This window comes from Nuphar pumila, chromosome 3 (genome assembly GCF_984573655.1).
Source record: "Nuphar pumila chromosome 3, dmNupPumi1.hap1.1, whole genome shotgun sequence".
In the NCBI taxonomy this organism is placed as follows: Eukaryota; Viridiplantae; Streptophyta; class Magnoliopsida; order Nymphaeales; family Nymphaeaceae; genus Nuphar; species Nuphar pumila.
Window position 1 is genome coordinate 17,655,832 of NC_143251.1, and position 23,160 is coordinate 17,678,991.

At 36.7% G+C, this 23,160-nt stretch overlaps 1 protein-coding gene across 2 annotated transcripts in view; it reads left to right on the plus strand.

The window, feature by feature from the left end:
- Positions 1-3,987: 3,987 nt before the first annotated feature.
- Positions 3,988-23,160, plus strand: part of RDM4 (RNA-directed DNA methylation 4) — a 47,161-nt gene continuing 27,988 nt past the window's right edge. For both annotated transcript variants that reach the window (XM_089998953.1, XM_089998955.1), the window contains exons 1-4: positions 3,988-4,211; positions 4,319-4,399; positions 16,060-16,148; positions 18,257-18,328. In XM_089998953.1, coding sequence (XP_089855079.1) covers positions 4,058-4,211; positions 4,319-4,399; positions 16,060-16,148; positions 18,257-18,328 — 396 coding nt within the window. In that variant the 5' untranslated portion in view covers positions 3,988-4,057. The remainder of the gene's footprint in view (positions 4,212-4,318; positions 4,400-16,059; positions 16,149-18,256; positions 18,329-23,160) is intronic.

Consider the following 23,160-nt stretch of genomic DNA (forward strand, 5'->3'; position numbering starts at 1 on the left):
TATGCATATAAATAAAGTGATCACTTTCAGTTCATGATTCTCAATATTTTTGTTGTTAATCTCATAAGGATTAGAGATTCAACTAAGGACCTATAGAATAGAATAAAAAAACTATTTTATTCATCAAGTTATTCCCATAAGGTTTTCTGGTTAAAAGGTTTATGGTCGGATCAAGTGGGAGAATGTTGGATTAACCACCACGATTTACGTGGTGGTTATTCACGATGTGGATTCATCCCTATATCAGGGATGATCTCTTTCGATAAACCTGCATAGGATCAAGGGGGAACAGTTACACAAACCGTTCCCCACCCTATGCTTTATATAAGAGGGTATCATGAGCGACCCTCATTAAGGTGAAATACTGGGAAATTGAGAGAGAGGATTTTCTTTCAAGTTCTTACCTCTCCATACAGTCGATTTTCATCAAGAAGGAAGATGTCTACTCACTGGCTGCCTAAGGGAGTCTGCGCTCGTGGTGGCTGCAGCCCGGCTGAGCGGAGATAACCCTTTTGGCCTGGACGACCATCATCCTCCAGCAACGATCTCCTATGCTCAAGTCGAACCCCACATCCATCAATAGCAGCCGACAATGATTGCCTCAGGTACGTAGCACTCCCCTTGTGTTTTACTGTTTTACATAAGAGTTTCTTTGGTTTTGCCCTATCACAGGGGAGGCGATCCCGGATGACCCAACAACTTGCACATTACCTCGATGATTGCATGCACACACAAATACAGGTATAAAAAAATATAGCTCAAAACACTTTCAAAGATGTGAGGGCCAATTAAATATTTTGTAAATATTTTGTATTCTTTTATTCAAAAAACATAGCAATTATGATAGGATGAGAAATTTCGTTTGTGACATGGGCTTTGCCAAGAAAAAGGCTATTCTTTGTATTGGACATCCAAGATATCAACTGAACATGGTGATATATTTCCAGTGGGCACTTACAAATGAATTCGATGCGCATAACATGAATACATGCAAAAACTTAAACTCTTTTTCTTTATTTTTACTCAGAGAAACAGCCTCAGGAACATGGGTCTAATCGTGCTGGCTCTGTCTGGCGTACTTACAGCCATTGTCCCAGCAGCGTAAAACCGTGAACTTGACCCCCCAACACTTCAACTCATGTTTGAAAGCCAGAAAGATGTAGGAAAAGTGATGCAAAGTGGAAAATCAGTACTGATTTTATGACCTTTCCAAACGATTTTTTCACTGAGATTTTTTCTAAAAAGTACACTTTTTATAGGAAGCATTTCTCCATGGGGGGAGGAACTTTTCCTACCAAGAGAAAAATTATTTTTAACTCCCCACCAAACCACCATCCTCCTCCTCTCTCTCATATTTTTCACATTTTCCCACTGTTTTTTTCATGCTACACAAATTCTTTTGAAAAACTTCTCATATCAAACCTCTGGTTGGCAAAACTTTTTTTTCCAATACTAGTTTTTCTCTCTTTCAAACCTGCCATTATAAATGCCAGTTTTGTTTCTCATGTGTGATTGTTTTGGTTTCCCCACAAAGCTTCACTTTGTTTGAAAGCTGTTACCAATTTCTGGAAATGCCAATTCTCGCTGGAATCTTATGAGAGCTTCCCAATCAAGACACTTGAACACCAAGTTTTTAGCTAGATCTCTTATTTGTGAAAACATGAATTTGCCATTTATGTCCCAGCTACCAAGGCATAAAGCACAGCATAAACTTAGATCAACAAAACATGATTTGATGAACTAACGAAGCTAGGTCTAGAGGATCCGAATATTAGTTGGATCTGAAATCTGGTTTGAATGCCCATAAACTTACAGTGGATCCATGTCCAAATCCAACCAATGCGTGGGCTTGGTCGACCGACAGATCCAGTTTTATATCCAACGGACACCTCTGCTATTTGTGTGAAAAAATGGGGTTTGGCCTGTAAATCGCAATATATAGGCTTTATCCATCCAGACCTGGAAATGCCAAAGCTACACAAACTTCAACCTGAGCCAACCCAGCACAAATACCCAAGTTGTCAGTATCGTTTCAAATTGGCCTGAATCGGTCAATTCGTCTCGTATTGTCAGAAAATCGATACGAAACTGACCTGATTCTGCTTATTTTTAAGTAAGTCCCTGTTCGAAAGCATGTTGCCGGAGTATTTATAGTGTAATTGGAAACAATTATCTGATTTGGCACTCATCTCACGGATTTGGCTGCGGTTTGGGAGGAGTTAGAGCGAGTCAACATTTTAGGCTAAGAATCAGTTGACTCCAACTCCTTCAAAATACTCAGTTGAACTCTTCTTAAAAAGAGGAGGTATTTGCAACTCCTTAAATCACAAGGATTGTGGTGGGTTCTTATATTTTCCATCATTCAAAATTTTTATTCCGTTTAGTTCAGTAAATCTTTTATTCACCTATTTTACCTCAATAAACAATAAGATTTTATTTCAGTAAATCCTAAATTTTATGTTATACATACTATGAATACATAATATATATATATATATATATATATATATATATATATATGAGCTAAGGCCTAATTTATAGGCCCTAGCCAAACCCAAATACCATGCTAGGGGTTCCCAAACATTAGGGTAAATCTTAAAACTGGTTTAAAATAGTTTTTAAATTTTAATAGTTTTTAATACTTTTTATGAAACATGTCATTTCTCGGTTGAAAGTTGGCTGATTCAGTTCTATTCAGCCCCAATTCGGAGTTGCCCAATTCCCTGAATCTATTTGAATTCAGGGTCCAAGACGATTCTTACAACTTTGCATATATACCTCTAAGCCTGATGCCAGTCTCTAGTGGAAGCCATGGGTTGCCCTGTGAGTCATATGAGCCCTAATCTGAACCTTCCCAGGTCGAGAAACCGGACAAGGGCTTTATATGACCCATTTACACCTTTGACACTTTTTCTTATACAGGCAGCTATGTTTGGATTCGGGAGTTCAGTGGAATTAGAATCCAAATTCAATAAGGCTGTGCTTGTAAGTAGGGGCGGCAAAACCTGACATGACCCGCCAACCCGCCTCTTAGGCAGGTTCGGGTTGGGCTTAAGCCAACCCGTTTAATAAACGGGTCAACCCGCCTAACCCGTTTATTAAACGGGTCGGGTTCGGGTTCGGGTTGGGGTATGCCAACCCGCCAACCCGGCTGACCCGTTTAATAAATGGGCCAACCCGCCGATCCGCCAACCTGCCAACCCGACCCACCAACCCGCCAACCCGTTTTCCCGACCCAACCCATTTATTAAACGGGTTGGCGGGTCATGTCGGGTTACCCGTTTATTAAATAGGTCGGGTTAGTGTTTGCCACAGCCGACCTGTTTAATAAATGGGTCGGGTTCGGGTTGAGGTATGCTGACACGCCAACCCGACCCCATTGCCACCCCTGCTTGTAAGGTATTTGAAAGGTTATGAATGGAGTTGAGGAAAATCAAATCACAGGAATTCAAGGGTTGGTTTTGAAGAAAAATGTAGATTCTGTTGTTCTGTTTGGAAGCGCTAGGAACTCAATTAAGCGAGTTTGGACATTTTGTGTTCATGCGGATGCGTGACACCTCTTTCATAGAAACACTTGCACGTCGGAATCCTTTTTGAATGAAGAGTTGTAAATACCTCTTCATTCATAAAGAAGTTGAAAATAATGAAAATCAGGGATTTGGGAGCTCATTCCTAACAGATATTTTATGACTCCTTCAAATCCATTTTTCCAAACAGCAGGCAAATACATTGTAAAGGCTTAACTGCCTGTAACTGCTTCCGATGACCTCACATCCCCTCTGATGCCATCCTCCCAAACACAACCTAAGTTTCCTTTTACAGCTAGAAAATTGGCAAAGGATATGGTGGGATTAGATTCCAACCTAACAGAAAATTCCGAACCAAACAGACCACAGAAAACGAAGGGCATTTTAGTCTTTCCACCAGGGGGAGGAAAAGAGGGCTCGTATATAGCAATATTTCGAACTCCTTGGCTTCTCTCTCTCTCTCCTTAAAAAAAACTTGGATTGATCGCGTGGGGGCTTTGGTTTTCTGTGTCAGAGAGACGATCCTTCCAATGGAAGTCGGGGAGAGCTCGTCTGGTGGTGGTGGTGATGGCGGCAGCGTTGCTGTTGTGTCCTCTTCTTCATCCTCTGTGGTTGACAAGAATGGAAAGGCTGTGGTTGTTAGGGTCAAGAGGAAACGTGCCCAAGCTCCCATCGAGGCCTTCTGTTGAGTCGATTTCTCCCTCCCTTTTAACTGTGCAAAATTTTAGGCCAATTCGAGTTCTCTCTCTCTCTCTCTCCTCCAATATTATCTTTGTTATTTGCTTTGGTAGGGCTGGAAATCAATGAAAGGACGCAGAAGAGAGCTGCACTTGATCTCAGCAATTTGACGATCTCAGAGTCTGGAGATGCAGGTAGGCTCTTCCCTGCACTGATTTCAGAAAGAATATGGATTTCTTTTTCACAAATTTAAACTTGGGTTTGTGGGATTAAACTTTATTTGCATTAGGAATATTGTGGTGCATTGCCTTTATTTAAAGTACTCAATGTTTGCGTATGTATTCCTGTTTGTGTGTCGGAGAGCTGCTCTTTCACATCAAATTTACAAATCTGACAAATTTAAAACAGACTTGTGAGTAGATGCACAGAAACTCTGTTATAGCCATTTATGTACATTCAATGTACTCTACGGATAGGGGAATACATAGAGTTAAACATAGTAAAATAAGGAGTTGAAAGATTTCAATGAAATTATTTGCTTGGAAATTTCCAGAATTGCTAATCATAGGTTCTTTTCTCCATTTGAACAATAGGGCGATTATGCTCGTTACTAGACTCGTGGAAGAGATGAAATATAAGCAAGGTAATTGTCTGACATAAATCTGATCTAGGATCTACAGGAAAATTCTACTGGAACTACAACTTATCTATGAAAAACAAGAAATAAGAAGGAAATTGCAAGAAGAAAAACAGAAATAAGCTGAAAATTAAGGGAAAAGAGAATAACTGATTTCATATTCCATTCAACTCTGATTTGACATCTAACCTCATTCCTTTTAAAGATGAAGGTTTCCTAATTCTAAAAAAAATAAACTGCCTATTAAGTAACCTTCTAAAAAGATTAAACTTATCCTAAAATATGGATATGATATAATGATCTAAATGCAAAAATGTCCTAAATAGAAAATAAAGATCTAAAATACAAATGGATCCAAATGGACCCGGGTCTTCTACTCCGCTCCTGCATCATTCTCTTTGGGTTGGAGAAGACTTGGCCTAAAGTATGGATCCCGCGAGTGTTTCTTCCAATCTCGTTCCACCCTGCAGATTATGGACCCACAATATTGAATTGGGTTTGTACTTTGTTGTAGAAGCTGAATGGACCAAACAGGGTTTGCCCAACGTGTATACTGAAGCTCGAAACATTCTTTCTGAACCATCCAAAATCATCACGTGTGTCTTCATACTGGTCTGGATCGAACGGATCTGGAGCAAAGGGTTGAGATAAAATCTGGATCCACTTAGAAGGAATCTCATCCATAGGTAACCATGGAAATCCATACTGATCCATTTTGAGCGATTCTAAGGTCTTGAATGGGTTTGGGTTAACGACTATGTCACCTGGGTACGGGTACGGGTACAGAGGGTATGACACGACAATTCCAAAAAATGTGGGTACAGGGACACGGCTAAATATATACTGAAAATTATATTATATATCTAAAATATATACTGAAAATATATGTTATGTATCTAAAATATATATTATATATTGAACATATAATATAATATAATATAATATAGGACACGGCAAATGCCGTGTCCAGGTACCAGTACCCGTGTCGACACGGGTACGGCACCCTAAGTGCTGTGTCGCAGTAACATAGGTTAACGAAGATGGGTATAAGATGGTTCTGGATTTGGTCATGGGTATAAGGCACTTTTGAAGATTTTTATTTTAGCGATATTTTGAAAATATTGTGAGATTTTTCCAATATTATTGGATACCTTAAAATATCAGAATTTCTAGCGATATTTTCAAAATATCACCAATATTGGTGACACTGGTATGACGATAGTAAAGGAAGCACTTTGAAAGTTATTATAGGTTTTCAATGTACATCTAAATAAATGTTTACAAAATTATAAACATGATCTTGGCAGTGACAACTAATTCATAAAACTACCACATTGCTTTTAAGAGTTATAATATCATGGAAAATTGTTTTATACACACATATATACGCCCACTGATTCAAGCAATGAGATCTAGATGAAATTGTTCATGAAGTTATATTGATTTGGATAGTTTCCTTATAGTCATATGGGTGCATGAGTTTAAGAAAATTATTAGGTGAATTCTCTGAGAAGAGCATAGTATCTGTTGAAATATAAACTGTACTAATGCATAGGAGGTTGTTATACGTTAACAAAATTAGTACTGAAAATAACTGATTGTCTGGTATGGAATGAACTTCCCATCTTATGATGGAGTCAATTCCACCATGATGTTTTGGGTATACACATCAATTGAAATAAACTATCATATATTTTATTAATCAATCTTGACTTCTGCTTGTTGTTGATAATATTTGTGTGAGAGGAAGAATGAGAACAAACCTCAATCTTCACCAGATATAATGCTCATGTGTTGCATCTGGATCATATCCTAGTTATACATAGGAAAGAAGTTTTGTTCTCATTTGATTCAAAATATGCTTGTGTAGTCCATGAGGTTCACATAGATTGAATATATTTGGTGGTAGTAGTCATACAAAGGATAGAAGGCAGAAGCAAACAATTTTTTTAAAATTGTGGGATGATTTCGTTCAATTGGCCTAGGCGAGGGAACCGCTAGGGTGTTTACTAACATTAAAAGAGTTTTATAGTATGTAGAGAATGAGTCAGTTCCATAAACCATAAAAAGGGTCTATATGTTATGGCATTAGGGCCCAAATCCTAGATATTACTTGGTTCCTATTCAACCTAGGTCTCAACTAGGGAACCCTGAATCACAAATTCTAGTACACACACATGACACAAGATTTATGTACTTTGGTGTTATGCACATATCCACGAGCAGGGTTTGAAATTGATTTTATTAATATGAAATCAAGCACCAAGATTTACAATAGATAGAAATATAGAATAAGCAAACTAAGACAAATAAAAACAACCACACATGTCCTTCGCTCTACAAATAGGATCAATGCTTGCAACCTTAAAATACACACATCTTCTTTTCTATTTGTCCACGAACCAGCCAAAGTTTGGCTTTATCTTTCTTGTTTTCAATGAGAAAAAAACCCTAGCACATCTTCTCTTTTTGTTTTTCTTGGTAATGGAAGCCAAAAACAAAAACACCCCTAATAACCCTAGCATCTTTCCCTAAAAAATACAAATCCCTACCATAAAAAAAGAGTTCACATTTTGATCTGTTCTTTGTGTATTATTAGCCTGAATTTGGCTATAGTACTGTCCTCCTCTTTGTATGGATAGAGGCTTATGGATTATAGTCTAGGGACTGCAAGTTATAGATCAACCGAAACGATTAGATGTCAATTTGGGCCTAACCTGAATTGGATACTAGTGCTGCAATATAAAAATGTTCTTGTTCTTTTGGTAAAGAAGAAAACTGAAGATAAGAGAAAGTTAGGAAATTTCAACTTCGGATATGCTCCATGCTATGTCACATAGACACTTTACTTAGCGTGTGTATCCTGTGTTGACAGAACATAATCACAAACACACACACGTGTGTGTATGTATGCATGTATGTATAGGAAAAATATTTGCTACTAATGAAGGCATGAAACCATTGAGTAGAAAATTAGAAATCACCTTGTTTTCAAAACCTTTTGACTTTTTTGTAGATCAGACCTTACAGATGTGATCTACATAGCTTGTTTAGTAGAAATGGGTTTTAAATCATGTGATTATAGCATGTGAGTAGGATTTTCAAGGACATAAAAAATCAATGGCCCATAATATTGCAAAAATTCATGGCTCAAAACATCATGTTCTTATGTCAAAAAATTATGGTCCAAGGTCCAACTCTTAGCAAACAAACCATGTTCCATGTTGAATACATCTGTGGTTGAATTGAGTTGGTACAACTTGCACCTATGATTTCCTTCTCATTAGTTTCATATACATATGCATGTGATTATGTATGTGTATACACACAAACATGAAACTATTGAGGCAAAAATCATAGGTGTGGGCAGGGGTGCCCACCTTGACCCAAAAACTTTCCCAATTGTTCAAGGTGGGCAGTGCCCACTAGGGATGGCAGTGGGGCGGGGCGGGGGACAAGGTCTCCACCCCCGCCCCGCCTCAAGATTAGAACCTCTATCCCCGCCTCCATCCCCGGCGGGGATGGATTTTAACCTCCACCCCTGCCTTCATCCCTGTTTCATGTCCTTTATCCCCGATTCAAATGGGGATGAGGCGGGGCGGGGCGGGGTGGGGATGAGGCGGCGATGAGGTTGGGATCGTGGCGGGGCCGAGCGGGGAAAAGGGTACGTCCATCCCCGAACGGGGATGGATTTTAACCTTCGTCCCCGCCTCCATCCCCGTTTCATACCCTTCATCCCCGGTCCAAACGGGGCAAGGCGGGGGCAGGGCCCCGCTTTCGCTCGGTCCACTGCCATCCCTAGTGCCCACTCTGACCCAAGAAAACGTTAGGTTAGGGTGGCAATTCCAACCATGACCCTATGAAAGGTTGGGTCAGGGTGGGTGAAATGGAATGAGGATCTTCCAAACACGAACTAAGATCCGTAAGAAAGAATGTCTTAAAATGACACTTAAGCATAACCCTTAAAAAAGGGTATAAAAGGAAACAAAGAGAATAAAATATATTCTTTATTGAAGCGGAAAAACACAATGCTTAAGAAGCATAGGAATAATTTTACAAGAGGGGTTGCACCCCTATATATACAAGTTTGAAAAGGGAAAAAGAGGAGAGCTCTTAAGGAGCTCTCCTTGTAGCTGTTGGAATGGTCTAACTGTTAGAAATGTGACCGTTGGACCATTCCAATAATTACCTTTCTAGTTAAGTTCCAAGTGGAACTTAACTAGATAAGGTTAGTCTAGTTCTATTAGAACTCGACACTAAAAAATACAGAAAAATAAAATAAAATTACAAATATATATATATAATAATAATAATATAAATATTATTATTATACATATGTTTTACATTTTAACACTCCCCCTCAAACTTATGGTACAATGAGCGAAAGTTTGTCTAACAGGAAGTGAAAACGAGGAGCAGCGAGAAGCTTTGTAAAGAAATCTGTTAACTGATATTCTGAAGTAACATATGGCAAATCAATTGTCCCATGTAGATATTCCTCTCTGACGTAGTGATAATCCATTTTGATGTGTTTTGTGCATTCGTAGAATGTTCTGTTATTTGCAATGTAGATCGCACTTTTGTTGTCACAACACATTTGTGAAGCTTTTGTTGCTTCAGCTCCCATGTCAGCAAGCAGACGCCGGAGCCAAACTACTTTTATGGTCATGGTTGCCATGACTCTGTATTCAGCTTCGATGGATGATAGAGAGACCTTTTGCTATATTTTGCACCTCCACGAGATTAATAATTCACTTAAGAAGAAATAAAAACCAGTGGTTGAGTGTCTGTTATTGGGATTACCTCCCCAATCAGCATCAGTATATGCAATTAAATCAAGGGAGGAGGAGGAAGACAAGAAAAGTCCCTGTGAAAGAGAGGACTGAATGTATCTGATAATACGCATGACTGCTCCCATATGAACAAAGGTGGGAGCGTGTTGAAACTGGCTTGTAGTGCGAACAACATGTGCTATGTCTGGTTTGGTAATGAATAGATAGGAAAGTGCTCCGACAAGCTGTTTGTAAGGGGTAGGATCTGCAAGAAGTTCTCCATCATCAATCTTCATTTTAACATTCACAACTTCTAGAGTGTCTACTTTCTTGTCATCAGTAATACCAGACCTGAAAACAATGTCAAAAGCAAATTTAGTTTGAGACAATAAATATCCTCTAGGAGAATAGGCAACTTCAATGCCTAAAAAATATCTCAATAAGCCTAAATCAGTCATTTCAAAGTGAGATTTAAGAAATGTTTTGATCGTTTCAACTCCCTGTTTATCGTTTCCGGTGATGATCATATCATCCACATAGAGAAGAAGCACAATGATTTCTGCATCAGAATTCTTAATAAACAAAGCAGTGTCAGTTAAACAAAATTGAAAACCAATATCAATCATAACCCGATTAAACCTATCATACCAAGCTTTTGGTGCTTGTTTAAGTCCATAAAGGGTTTTTTCTAAGCGAAGGACTTTACCCTTAGGAATACTGAAACCTGGAGGGGGTTCCATGTATACTTCTTCAACTAGCTTTCCATTTAGAAATGCATTTTTGGCATCCATTTGAAAGATGAACCATTTCTTGATGGAGGCTAAGGCAATTAAGGTTCTGACTGTTGTCATATAAGCCACAGGGGCAAAGGTTTCTTCATGATCAATGTCATATTCTTGGGCATACCCTTTGGCTACTAATCGGGCTTTATATTTTTCAAGGGTGTCATCACTCTTGGTTTTAATTTTATAAACCCATCGACATTGTATAGTTTTCTTGTCTGGAGGAAGATCTTGAATAGTTCATGTAGAAGCCTTTTCGAGTGCATCTAATTCAGCTTTCATGGCTTCTATCCATTTGACATCATTTTTTGCTTGAAGATATGTAGATGGTTCTTTGTATGAGTGAATTAATGCAATGATTGCCCTATACGTAGGTGAGGACTCGTATGACACAAACTTTCATGGAGGCCTCGAGACTCGGGATGACCGTCTAGTTGGAATGTCAGAATATCTTTCAAGTGCACATGGAAGATAGGCTCTCGTCGCCTGGAGTACTGTATACTAGTGTCTTTATGAACTTCTTCATTGTCAACATTATGATCAAGATCAATAATTCCTTGATCATTATCAAAGTTATAGTCAATATCATATTAATCAGATTTTGATGTCAGATCTAACAAAAAAGAATACTCAGTGACTTCCTTTGGTTTTTCAAAATCAAAGAAGCTCTCCTTTTCGAGAAAGGAAACATTTCTAGACACATATAATCTATTATTTTTGAGGTCAAAACACCTATAACCTTTTTTATTTTCAGCATATCCTAAAAAGGCACAAGTAATCACACGAGGAGAAAGTTTATCATTTTTGTCGGTAAAAATGAAACACTTGCATCCAAATATTCTCAGTATAGAGTAATCTTGAGAAACGTTCATAAGTTTTTCAATGAGAGTTATATTTTGCAAAGAAGAGGATGACATCCTATTAATCAGATAGGTGACCGTTAAGGCAACTTCTGCCCAAAAATCTTTTGGGACTTGATTTGCCATTAATAAAGTCCTAGTGGTTTTCATAATATGACGATGTTTACGTTCTGCCAGCCTATTTTGTTGTGGTGTGTATGGACAAGACCTTTGATGTATGATGCCATGTAAATTAAGATAATTTTTAAAATCTGTGGATAAAAATTTTCTCCCTGAATCTGTGCGAAAAATAGTAATATCATTTTGAAACTTGTTTTTAACCATATTATGAAATGTTTGAAAGTATGAAAATACTTCAGACTTATGTTTAAGAAAGTAAATCCACGTATGTCGGAAAAAATCATCGACAAAAATAACGTAATAAGCAAGTCCTCCTTTAGAAATTACTGGTGTAGGACCCCAAACATTCGAGTGTACTAATTCAAGTGGTCTTGAAGAGATAAAAGTTTTGTTCTCAAATGGTAATCTTTTCATTTTGCCAAGAATACAGTCTTTACAATCAAATGATTCAGAGTTAGAAAATTTCTCTAGATTTGGAAAATGTTGGATTCTGGCTATATGTGGATGACCAAGTCTTTTATGCCACAGTTCCAACTCAATTTTCTGAATGTTATAGCAAAAGACATTCTTCAGCATTTTCAAAAAATCTATGTAATAGAGTCCTCCTTCTCTATGGCCTTCCCCAGTCAGCTTTCCTGACTGGCGATCCTGAACCCAACAACCATGAGAAGAAAAAGAAATATTACACCCATAATCAGATAATTGAGATATAAATAAAAGATTTAAATTTAATTTGGGAATATATCTAACTTCTGGGATAGAAAATTTCTTAGTTTTATAATTTTTTCAAAATTTTCCATTCCTTCTATTTCAAGAGAAGTTCCATCAGCTGTAAAAACTTTTGACACACTTATTTTATTTTTAACACATTCAGATAGACTTTGATTATTTGGGGTCATATGGAAAGAAGCACCAGAGTCAAGGAGATAAAGAAAGTTACATGGATCAAAAAAAGATGAGGCAACTGCGCCAGTTGAAGCTTCAGATGAAGAGGAGGCTCCTTTGATGAGAGGTTGGAGAATCTCCATTAGTTGAGCTATGGAAACTGGTGCATCCTGATCTTTGGGCTCCGATCCGGCAATCACAACTCTTTTCTCTCTCAGCTCCTTAAACTTGGGACATTGTGGCCTGTAATGTTCAGGTTCATGACAATGATGGCAAATAACCTTTTTCTTGTCATAGTCACCACTTTGTCGGTTAAAATGAGGAGGTCTATAAGATCGTATATGATTCCCCGGTCTAGATACAACTAGAACAGAATCATCTTCAGTCTTTGGAGTATTCTTCTTGATTCTATTTTCTTCCATAGTTAATTCCTCTATAGTATCGACAATAGAGGGAACTTATCCCTGATGAAGAAGGGCCGACTTAGTCGATTCGAATTTCGGTCATAGACCGTTTATAAATTGATAAAAGTGCTCCATGTCAAGTTGCTTTTGCCGGAGCTCAATGACCTCGAGACAATGCCATTTTGGCTCTAAAATAGCCAATTCACCCCAAAGTTTCGATAGTTCATTATAGTGTTCACGTATAGTTTTATCACCTTGGGTCATTGATCTCACTCTTTCTTGAAGATTGCACACATGTGCAATATCTTTTAGGGAATACATATTCTTGAGATATTCTCATGCCTTATCGGTATGCTCAAACTTGGCGAGACTAGAGCATTTCTTTATGTCAACACTACTAATTAGCCATGAAATAATTTTAGCATGCACTATTCGCCATTCCTTTCAATTTTTTTCAAAGTTGGCTAAGGCTTTGCTTTTCTCCTCTTCGGTTAAGAGAACTTCTTTATCACCTTCTATTTTGGTGAGGACAAGTTTAGGTTCCGAATCAGAACCATCTACTATGCCCCATAAGCCTTTTCTCCATATGTGGTGCTTCATTATTGAAGCCCACATTACATAATTTGTGTCGTTTAGCTTCATGGGTATGATGGTGATTTTATCTTGATTATCCATCTTTTACAAAGGTGATAAAAGGAGAAAGAAAAGAAATAAAGAGGAAGAGAGAGTAAAAAAAAGCAAATGCAAGATTTTGATGCAATGAGCCTTCCCCTTTTCTCCTTTCTTCAAAAGGGGCTTCAAAGAACCCAACCAAGGTGATAAAACGCCTTTGTAAGCTTGGCATAGAAAACGAGGCAAGAAATCCTCGCGACGTAGGATGAACCTTGCTTTGATACCATGAAATGGAATGAGGATCTTCCAAACACGAACTAAGATCCGTAAGAAAGAGTGTCTTAAAAAGACACTTAAGCATAACCCTTAAAAAAGGGTATAAAAAGAAACAAAAGAGAATAAAATATATTCTTTATTGAAGCGGAAAAACACAATGCTTAAGAAGCATAGGAATAATTTTACAAGAGGGGCTGCACCCCTATATATACAAGTTTGAAAAGGGAAGAAGAGGAGATCTCTTAAGGAGCTCTCCTTGTAGCACAAAAGGACAGATAATGGATGAGGATGGATTTGAAGAAGTGTCTCTTATGAAAAAAAACTTTCTTGTTCCTATACCAAGATGCATGTGAACAAGGAATATTTCTACTAGCAGTTTGAGTTTTGCCTCCTTTTTAGTTACTGACCAATTGATAGAGAGAAACATTAAAGATAGTTTTTTTAGTATTCTTATGTGATCATTCCCTTGATCTATGTGAATTGATATCAATGCAATAGGAAAATCTTAAGATGCATATGAATATCATAGTGCAGACAATCACATTGTATGATGTAACAATATACTTGACTTTCTTCCACCTTTTCTTTTTAGTGTATGTTTGTGCCTACCCTAGTTTAGATTCCTGGCTCCTCCCCTGGGTGTAAGCTGCGTCTAATAGTTTTGTGTGTGTGCATATATATATGGGTGCTTCTATGGTGGTACATGCTTGATCTACATAGATCTAAGCTCCAAATGAAAAATCTAGCCTTTGGATCATGTTTAGCATGTTCTATTTACTATTTCCATGTATTAAAGTTGACTGAAATATGATGTTTTATACCATTTCTAGACCACCCTTATTTTCATGAATTATGATTTGTTGATTTTTAGTGCCTCAAAAAATAGGATCTTATGATGCATTAGACATGATAAAACCTTATAACAAAGTAAATGAACCATGCTAAACACATCTCTCCGGTTAGATCTACCATTTGGTGGCTAGATCCATACAAACAAGTGTGTACCACCATATGGTATCATGGTACAGAACCACCTTATATTTTCCAAATATATATATATGGCAGGGGGGGGGGAGAGATGCAAACATGATAAATGTGTTTTTTGGGGCTTTTTTTCATTTTATTTTTAAACTCTGACTGTACAGATGTGATCTATGTACTTGATTTTATAGGTATCAGTTCTTGGAGCATTCTATTCCAATAGGGGAGAGAGAGAGAGAGGGAGAGAGAGGCAAACATGATAAATGGTTTTTTTTGGGCTTTTTTTGTTTTATTTTTAAACTCAGACTGTACAGGTGTGATCTGTGTACTTAATTTTATAGGTATCAGCTCTTGGAGCATTCTATTCCGACACATTGGTGGGCTTTTATATTGTTTGGAAAAAACAAGTCCAAAATCTTTGTAAAATTTTTAGGCTCCAAATATCAGTTTTTTTTCATCAAAAACACATGTTTCAGGTGATGATTCATAGCAAATCGAGCCAAACACATCTATGGGGTCAAATTGTGAAAAAGGCACTGGAAATGCTAAAAAAACCATTTAGTATGTTTGCATCACTCACTCTCTATCTATATGGATTTATCTAACATTAATTTAGTTGTATTTAACATTAGATGCATTCAACTTGAAATAACCAAAATGTCTTTAAAATTAATGGCATTTTTTAAAAAATCTATTACCATTTTTCGGGTTAAAAAAATAACTTTGACTTTTCATGTTTAAAATTTTTAAGTACACTTTACTTTTTTGAAAAAGGTGTTTGACTTTTTATTTCCCTCCAAATCCAAAAGACTCGTAATGCTACAGAAAGTAACCATGCATTTTAAAAAATGCTATTACTTTCAAGGGTATTTTGGTTATTTTAATGGAATGTATCTGATGTTAAATACAATTACTTTATTGTTAGATCACACACACACACACATATATATATATATATATATATATATATATATATATATATATATATATATATATATATAAAGGAAATGAAAACCTACAAAATGGACACCGTGCCAAGTGAAACATGATATTGGATTTACGATGTTTTTCTTTTTTAATTCCTACCCCTTAGATGTGTTCAACATGATTAATTTACTAGAAATCGATACTTGAGTCATGCATTTTGGATATAAAAAATGGTATTTAGAGCCTCAAAATTTTGTGAAAATGACATGCCGATGATTTTTGAAACCTTATAAAACCCTATCCATGCATTGGAATCAAATGCTCCAAGAAGTGATTCCTATAAAAACAAGCATATAGATCACATCTGTATGGTCAGAATTTTGGAAAAAACTCTGAAAATATGATAGCATGTTTTATTTAGCATTGTTCCCATTTTGTGGCTTTCCAGTTCCCTATATATATGATATGTGTTTGTATGTTGAAAATTACATTATATACCTTGCATGTTCCTTTCCTAGCTGCATCTTTTGTGTTTCAGGTTGATTCTCTTTCATTTATCTTACTCTTAAATTGCATCGTGATGTTGTTGGAATACTAGGGGTTTTGAAGAACAAAATGTACCTAGTTCGGCACGTGGAAACAGTACGGAGTTCAGACGAGGTCAAAGATATCTTGCAATCAGTCATGGTCAGTGCATCTTCTCATCATGGCTTTTCTTTAACCACTTCATACACACTGAAAGATAATTAATGTTTTAAGAGTATATGTCGAACAAATAGAAAGTAATCCACAATCTCTCAAAGCAAATGAACTGAAAATGCTATTTCAGATGCAATTTGATTCTAAGATTAGTGATTACTAATATTTGTATTTGTATTTGTATTTGTATTTGTATTTGTGTTCGTGTTCGTGTTCGTGTTCGTGTTCGTGTTCGTGTTCGTGTTCGTGTTCGTGTTCGTGTTCGTATTCGTATTCGTATTCGTATTCGTATTTGTATTTGTATTTGTATTTGTATTTGTATTTGTATTTGTATTTGTATTTGTATTTGTATTTGTATTTGTATTTGTATTTGTATTTGTTGTGAGCCCATATTCTTTTGTCCTTTCACTCGATATAGTCCTATCTTGTTGTAGGCACAAACCTTTGGATTCGATCTAATGAAATAGTCTCATAAAAATCAGCTTAGTTCAATTCATTATAGTTGCATCACAATTTTTAGCTGCTCCAACTGTTTGTTTCTGTTGTCATGGTAAATATTTTTCTCATTACTTTTTATATTTTCTTGCTTTTTAGATATTTTAAATAGAATTTTTACTTTATACAGTATTTTATTTGTAAAATATATACAAAATAGAAAAATTCCCGAGCCATCTGAGTTGACTCATCCAGTCACGAGTCCAGACCCTAAACCGTTTTTTGTCCTAGCCACCGGTTGGGCCAACTATGGTTTTGAGTCTTTTGACATTTCATCACATAATGGTTTAATCATTCATAGTCATTACTATTTCCTTCCTAAAAAAGATAATGGTATTACTATTCTATCTGCATGGTATTAGTAATCATGTTTAGGCATTGTTTGGGAGATCTAAATGTTGCTACTTTGGGTTTTGTAACTGATCCCTCGTAAACCATAAATATGGCTTGCTCTAATTACTGCATCACATTGGGAAAAGAAAGAAATAATTAGTAGTTATTATACATCAGGAAACAAGGAGAGAGAGAGAGAGAGACATGAGCTCAACTGTCACCCCCTTCACCGTTTCCTTCTTAAATACTCATGACCAACTGGGCTGAGTCATAGTTTATTAACCGGTTTACAACACGTTGAAGCTGGGCTTGGGTAAAAAATGAGTTAATCCCAACTCGTAACCCAGTTGGGTGCCAACTCGAACCGAGTCAGGTGGTCTGACTTGGTGAGGTCTGACTCGGTTCGAGTTGGCCAACTATGGTCAAAATAACCCCTTATTGGAAGGAATTATAATGAAGAAACCTTTTTTTCTAAGGACTAAAATGTTAAATATATCAATAGTGGTGGCTACAGGATCCATATATAGTTTGTCTTGGGTCTAATCTATGTGGTGAGATCTGGTTTTGGTTTTAGACAGATTGTGCAAATCCCAGAATCTATTTTCTTAATGTGCATGCTGGTGGGCAAATATACTGTTAGTTTAAATCCAACCCAAATTTGCAAGTTCATTGTCATGGCTTGATTTCCCATGATGCACAATAGACATGAAATGGCAGATCATACCTACCTTCCCATCGTACAAAACCATGCGAAGATAGTTCATGTGAATCCAAGTCATGTGATTGATGTGTATTGAGTTATTCACAAACCTGATAATACATCCAACCAACTTCTTTCAATACATGGCACTGTTTCTCATGGTGAAAAACAAGCAGAAAATGGTAGATCATAATAAAGGATTTCTTGTATGTGAAGCAAAAAGAGTTGAAGTTGAAGAGAAGGAGAAGGTTGCTGCTGTTGTGGAAAGAGACCCCAAAAGCTGACTGCTGGGGCATCCAGTTATCCTTTATATAATGACAATAATGCCCTTTGAATCCAAAATAAGAGCATGTGGCACTTTAACATGGCAATTTACATCAACCATTACAAATATTTAACTCATCTTATCAATATTCACTGATCTTTATCATAATATATAATGAATAAAATGCCCCTATCATGATAAATTATGAAAATGTCCCTGCACATCCATCTCTTTGTTTTAAGTGCATATACACAATCCTTGAACTCATTATCTAATTTAGCTTGTTGGGTCTTTGTCAAACAGCCAGATTCTAATGACGCGATGGCACTTAGAAAAAAGTTGGAAGAGAGAAGGCAGGCTTTCAAGCAAGGAAAAGTAAGTTCTTGTTCACTACAAAATTGTGCACCTCTCATGTGTGCAAAATTTTATTATTTCATCATTGCAATTGTAATCACTTGTTTTTTGCTCCACTTTTCTTATCTCAAGTAGGGGCATATGGAGGTATACTTGGTGCTATATTTATTTCTTCTTTATGCATAGTATTTTTTTCTGTATGAACTTAGAGGATGAATCAACCTCTATTAATTTTGTTATAACTGATATCTTGTGATGAACCAGAATATAAGCAAACAAGAAGAAGAGGTTGAGGATTGGTGCTGTTGTTTCTTCTATTCCAATGATTCCCAATGAGAGATCACGGACTGCAGTCCTTCACATTATATAGAAAACAATACACGATACAAGGGAGCTTTCCATGTTTTCCCATAATACAAACTTTACAAAATAGCAATCACAAAGGGCAATATTGGAAACAATAATAAGGAAATAAAATACATAATAGGAAACACAACATAACAAGGAAACCAGGGTAACGTCAACTGTATTGGATCTAGGTTTTGGATTTGGATCCAAAACCTATCTAATATTGTTATCTCTCAATAGGCTCCCTCAAGTTGTACATGGTAATCACCATGGACAACTTAGAGTTCAAATGCCAAAACCTTTGCTTTGTCAACCCATTGGTAAAGAGATCTGCAATCTAATTTTATGAACTGATGAATCTGGCTTCAAGTTCACCATCTTCAATTTTACTTATGAAGAAGTGTTGATCAATTTCTATATGCTTGGTCTTTACATGATAAACAAGATGCTATGAGATTTTGATGGCACTGTGATTGTCACAAAATAAAATTGATCTAAGGACTGTCTCATCTAGTTCATGTAACAAACTTATTGTCCATGCCAACTCTGAAGTTGTTGTCATTAGCTCGGTATTCAGCTTTAGTACTTGATCGAACTATCGCCCTTTGTTTATGACTTGACCAAGAAACTAGATTATCTCCAACAAACATACTGTAACGCCCTGAAATTTTAACCCATTTTTTTTAAGATTTTTTTTATATAACAGCGGAAACAACCATTTCATTGGGTTAAGCATTCAGGCGCATTACAGGAGTGTAACAACATTTATTTTATTCTAAATAAATAATGACATCGGAGTTTCCAAATAACAGGAATAATAATAAATTGAAATTTAATATGAGATTGTCCCGGGAACACAACAAATCAAGCATCTCGATCAGCACTCCATCCCGCAACCGCTCTAGATATTCTACTCTTCACCTGAAAATGGTAAATTAATTGGAATTAGACTACAACTGTCTAAGTAGATAATTATTGTAAATTTGACAAATATACTAATTAACAAGTATGCAAGAGATTTGTTTAATTACATGTAATAATGCATAATACTAAACATAGCATAAGAATATGAACATGACTAAACTGCTGCACATTGTCACATTAAGTTTCTAATTAGTATATATAAACACTAACATGATCAATCAACAATCACAAGAATAAAGAATTTATTTCATGCTAAGTTAACTAATGACAAGTGAAAACGCAAGGTAAATAACATGAACTAAAGTACTACATCAACAATTTCTAAGAATCTAACTAACATATGTGAACAATAGCATACTCAAATCAAACTCATAGATATACTAAATTTATTTTATGCTAATTTAAACAATCACATGCTAAAGTAACTATTAACATGTTAAAGTGCAAACCTGTCAACTCTCTGCTCAACTGATGTACACAAGATATTTTTAGTTAGCGTTTTTCTTTAATTATCCCACGAGTACACGCGGGCCAAGGCAACCATTTCAGAAGAGAACATTCGGGGGTTTATTATTCATTGGTGTTTTATTAACCCGAATATTCTAACTGAAACTGTAAATCTTAAGGGAGCGGTTAATAACCGAGAGAACCTCCCAAAGGCCTAAAATGTAATACCCGTGAATTTTATCAGACAAATAAACTTGAAATTTAGGTCGTTAAGCTGGTACGAGGTTATTTTATTGTTTTAATTGTTTATTCGTAATTGGATCGCGGATAACCTATTTGGATCTTCAATGTTGGATTCCTAATATCCTGTTTAGCACCCTGATATCCCATTCAGATCTTAGATATCGGATCACGAGCCTTAAATTGAATATTTAATAATAGATTGGATCCTTAAAGTAAGTCGGATTTTAATGAGAAAATTTCTACAACACTTTAGTGGGAATTGGTATAGCTTAAGGCGATGTTCGGATCCAAAATATTGCATTTGGATCTTCGATATCTGAACTTCAATATTAATCTGGATCCTTGTATCGAAACCATAAGGATCAATGTACATTTAGTGGGATCCATAATAATTCATTTGGATCCATAGTTCCAAATCAGAGTATGATCAAAACTTCGGATTCCTGGATCCGGATTTATTAAAAGGATTTACGAAGCACAATGGATCCTAGACCCATAATAAGTTATGCCAATTTTTGGTTAACGTAAATGGATCCATATTAACCTATGAAAGACCCACAAGAACGTATCGAAGAATAAACCAAATGTATTAAGAATATAGTATTTTAAAGCTTGTAATATTTTGAATCCTCAGACGGATCCAAATTGCCCAACTGGGTGGTTTCATTAAAGATTTGGGTTGCGGGTCTCGGTGGTGGCCAAACCAAAACCGTACCCAATTGGGGTGTAATATATATATAAAAGTTAGTAACAATAGTACAAAATATAAATAAATATATATGGATCCACAGTTGGATCCGTATGGGTTCAAATTGCGCACCCAAATCGTAGGCAAACTACGGATACACACTGCAGTTGGATCGTGGGTCACGGACCCGATCCCAAGCCGTGCCCCCCCCCCCCCCCCCCCGAGCATGTTACGTGGAAAAAAAAATGAACCCTGGTTGGATTCGGATCCGACCCAGACCCGTTAGGGTTAAAGCTGAGGGGCAAGAGTTCTTCTCCCCTCTCGTGCGCCACACTCTCCCTTTACGAAAAAAAAGGGAAACCCTTTTTCGGATTTCCTGAAATGCACCCCTTGTGATTTAAAAACACGCTGGGGAGAGGAGGCCTCACCCCGTAGCCCCTCTCCTCCACTTTCTCTCTCGTTCCCCCTCTTTGTTGCATCTCCAACGAGCCCTGCACAATCCCTCCCCCACAGCCGTCGACGACCGTGCCCATCGGCGACCCACGACCAAGCACCACTGTCGGCCAACGTTCCCTTCTCCGGTAGCCTTGCCAGTGACCCCCCAACAGCGTCAGCCTCCTCCTCTCTCCGGACAAGGTAGGATTCTGATAGTTTTTCTTGTTAAGTATCGCATGAATCCGGGTGGGATGTGGGGGTTTTGACATGAAAAGAATGTAGGATTTCCTGTTTTTCTTCTTTAGGGTTCTCATCTGTCGAGAGATGTGGGTGGGTTCCGTGAATGGCAACACGAATTGTTATTTTGGGGATTTTCAATTCCGGTTTTGTGGTTGCTAGAAATACTCAGTGAAAAGGAGATTTGGGGGTACCTTTCGATTTTTGCAAACCGAGCTGACTTCGGCAGCTATGAAAATCCGAGTGAATGGAGGCAGGGAATCCGAAATCCCAAATCTGCAATTTTGGGGATTTCAGATTTTCCTGACAGAAGGGTTTGGGTCCCTGTTATGAACTATAGAAAAACAAAAAAAAATGTGTGAATCGCGTACACGTGAATACTTAGACTTAAACCCATGAACAATAATGCAGTTCATATTATAGTTTTATTTCAGTTTTCTTTTGGTATCCATCTGGTAGTTTTTGATGTGATGGTCTTATTAGTATTCCCTGAATTTTAGAAGTGTTGCTTCTATCTTACAGTAACATTAACATCATCGTATGACTGATATTTAGCTTCTCAGTACACTCTGTGCACTTATTGAATTATAAATGTTATGGTACACTAGTATAAGAATTTGGTAGTTCCGGTTAAACAAATTTTTGTGATCTCAAGGATCATGCAAATATGTGTTGTGTCTGTGCATGTCAATGCATAAAAGATATTCTCGCCCACATATGAACTATTGCGTTCTTTCCTTCAGAGAAAAAAAGGAGATTAGCAGTCTGCATGTTTTTTTATTGGGCTAGATTGTTTTTCTGTATTATTTGCAATGTCACGTCATTACTTGTATGATCTGTTACTTAATTCCTACATATGAATACCAACAGTATGTGCCGAGTTCTGTATTCAGACATACTTTGAATGGTTATGTGTCGTGTTCTGCAGTATGGATATAAGTTGAAAATCTTATTTTCCTGTAAATGAAATGAGCAGCAAATGTTGTGATTCTACATAGATTTGTTGTACTTAAATGTTATTTCTTTTTACATACTAATACAAACATAAGGTGCTTGTGTTCTACTTTTGGATGATCTTTAAAGTGCTATTCCCGCCATTGAATGTGTGCCAATAGGTTATTTAAGAAAAGATTGCCCTTATATGGTGGAACATTAAAATTTTGGCCAATATATATGAGATTGATCTGTTGGTTGCCGGATGTATGCTCTGAAGGGTGTGTTTTCAATTGTAAACCCGTAATCGAACTGTGGTTTAGGTGGCAGGTTACGTGAAAAATCTAGTCTGCAAATTAGATGAAATGAAATCTAGAATCCTTTTATAGGATTTGCCTTGTAACATGATCATGTCCTGCGTAAATTGTTTAAAGCACATTTGCTTATTCATTCTATTTAATACATAAAATGTAAATTCTCATTAGGATCTAGCTATTACAATACATGAAATCAAATTTACAACTCCAAATAATGTTCCCTGCAAAACAACTGGGTTAATATGAAAATAGAGGAAAAATTGCATATATCACATGAAGGT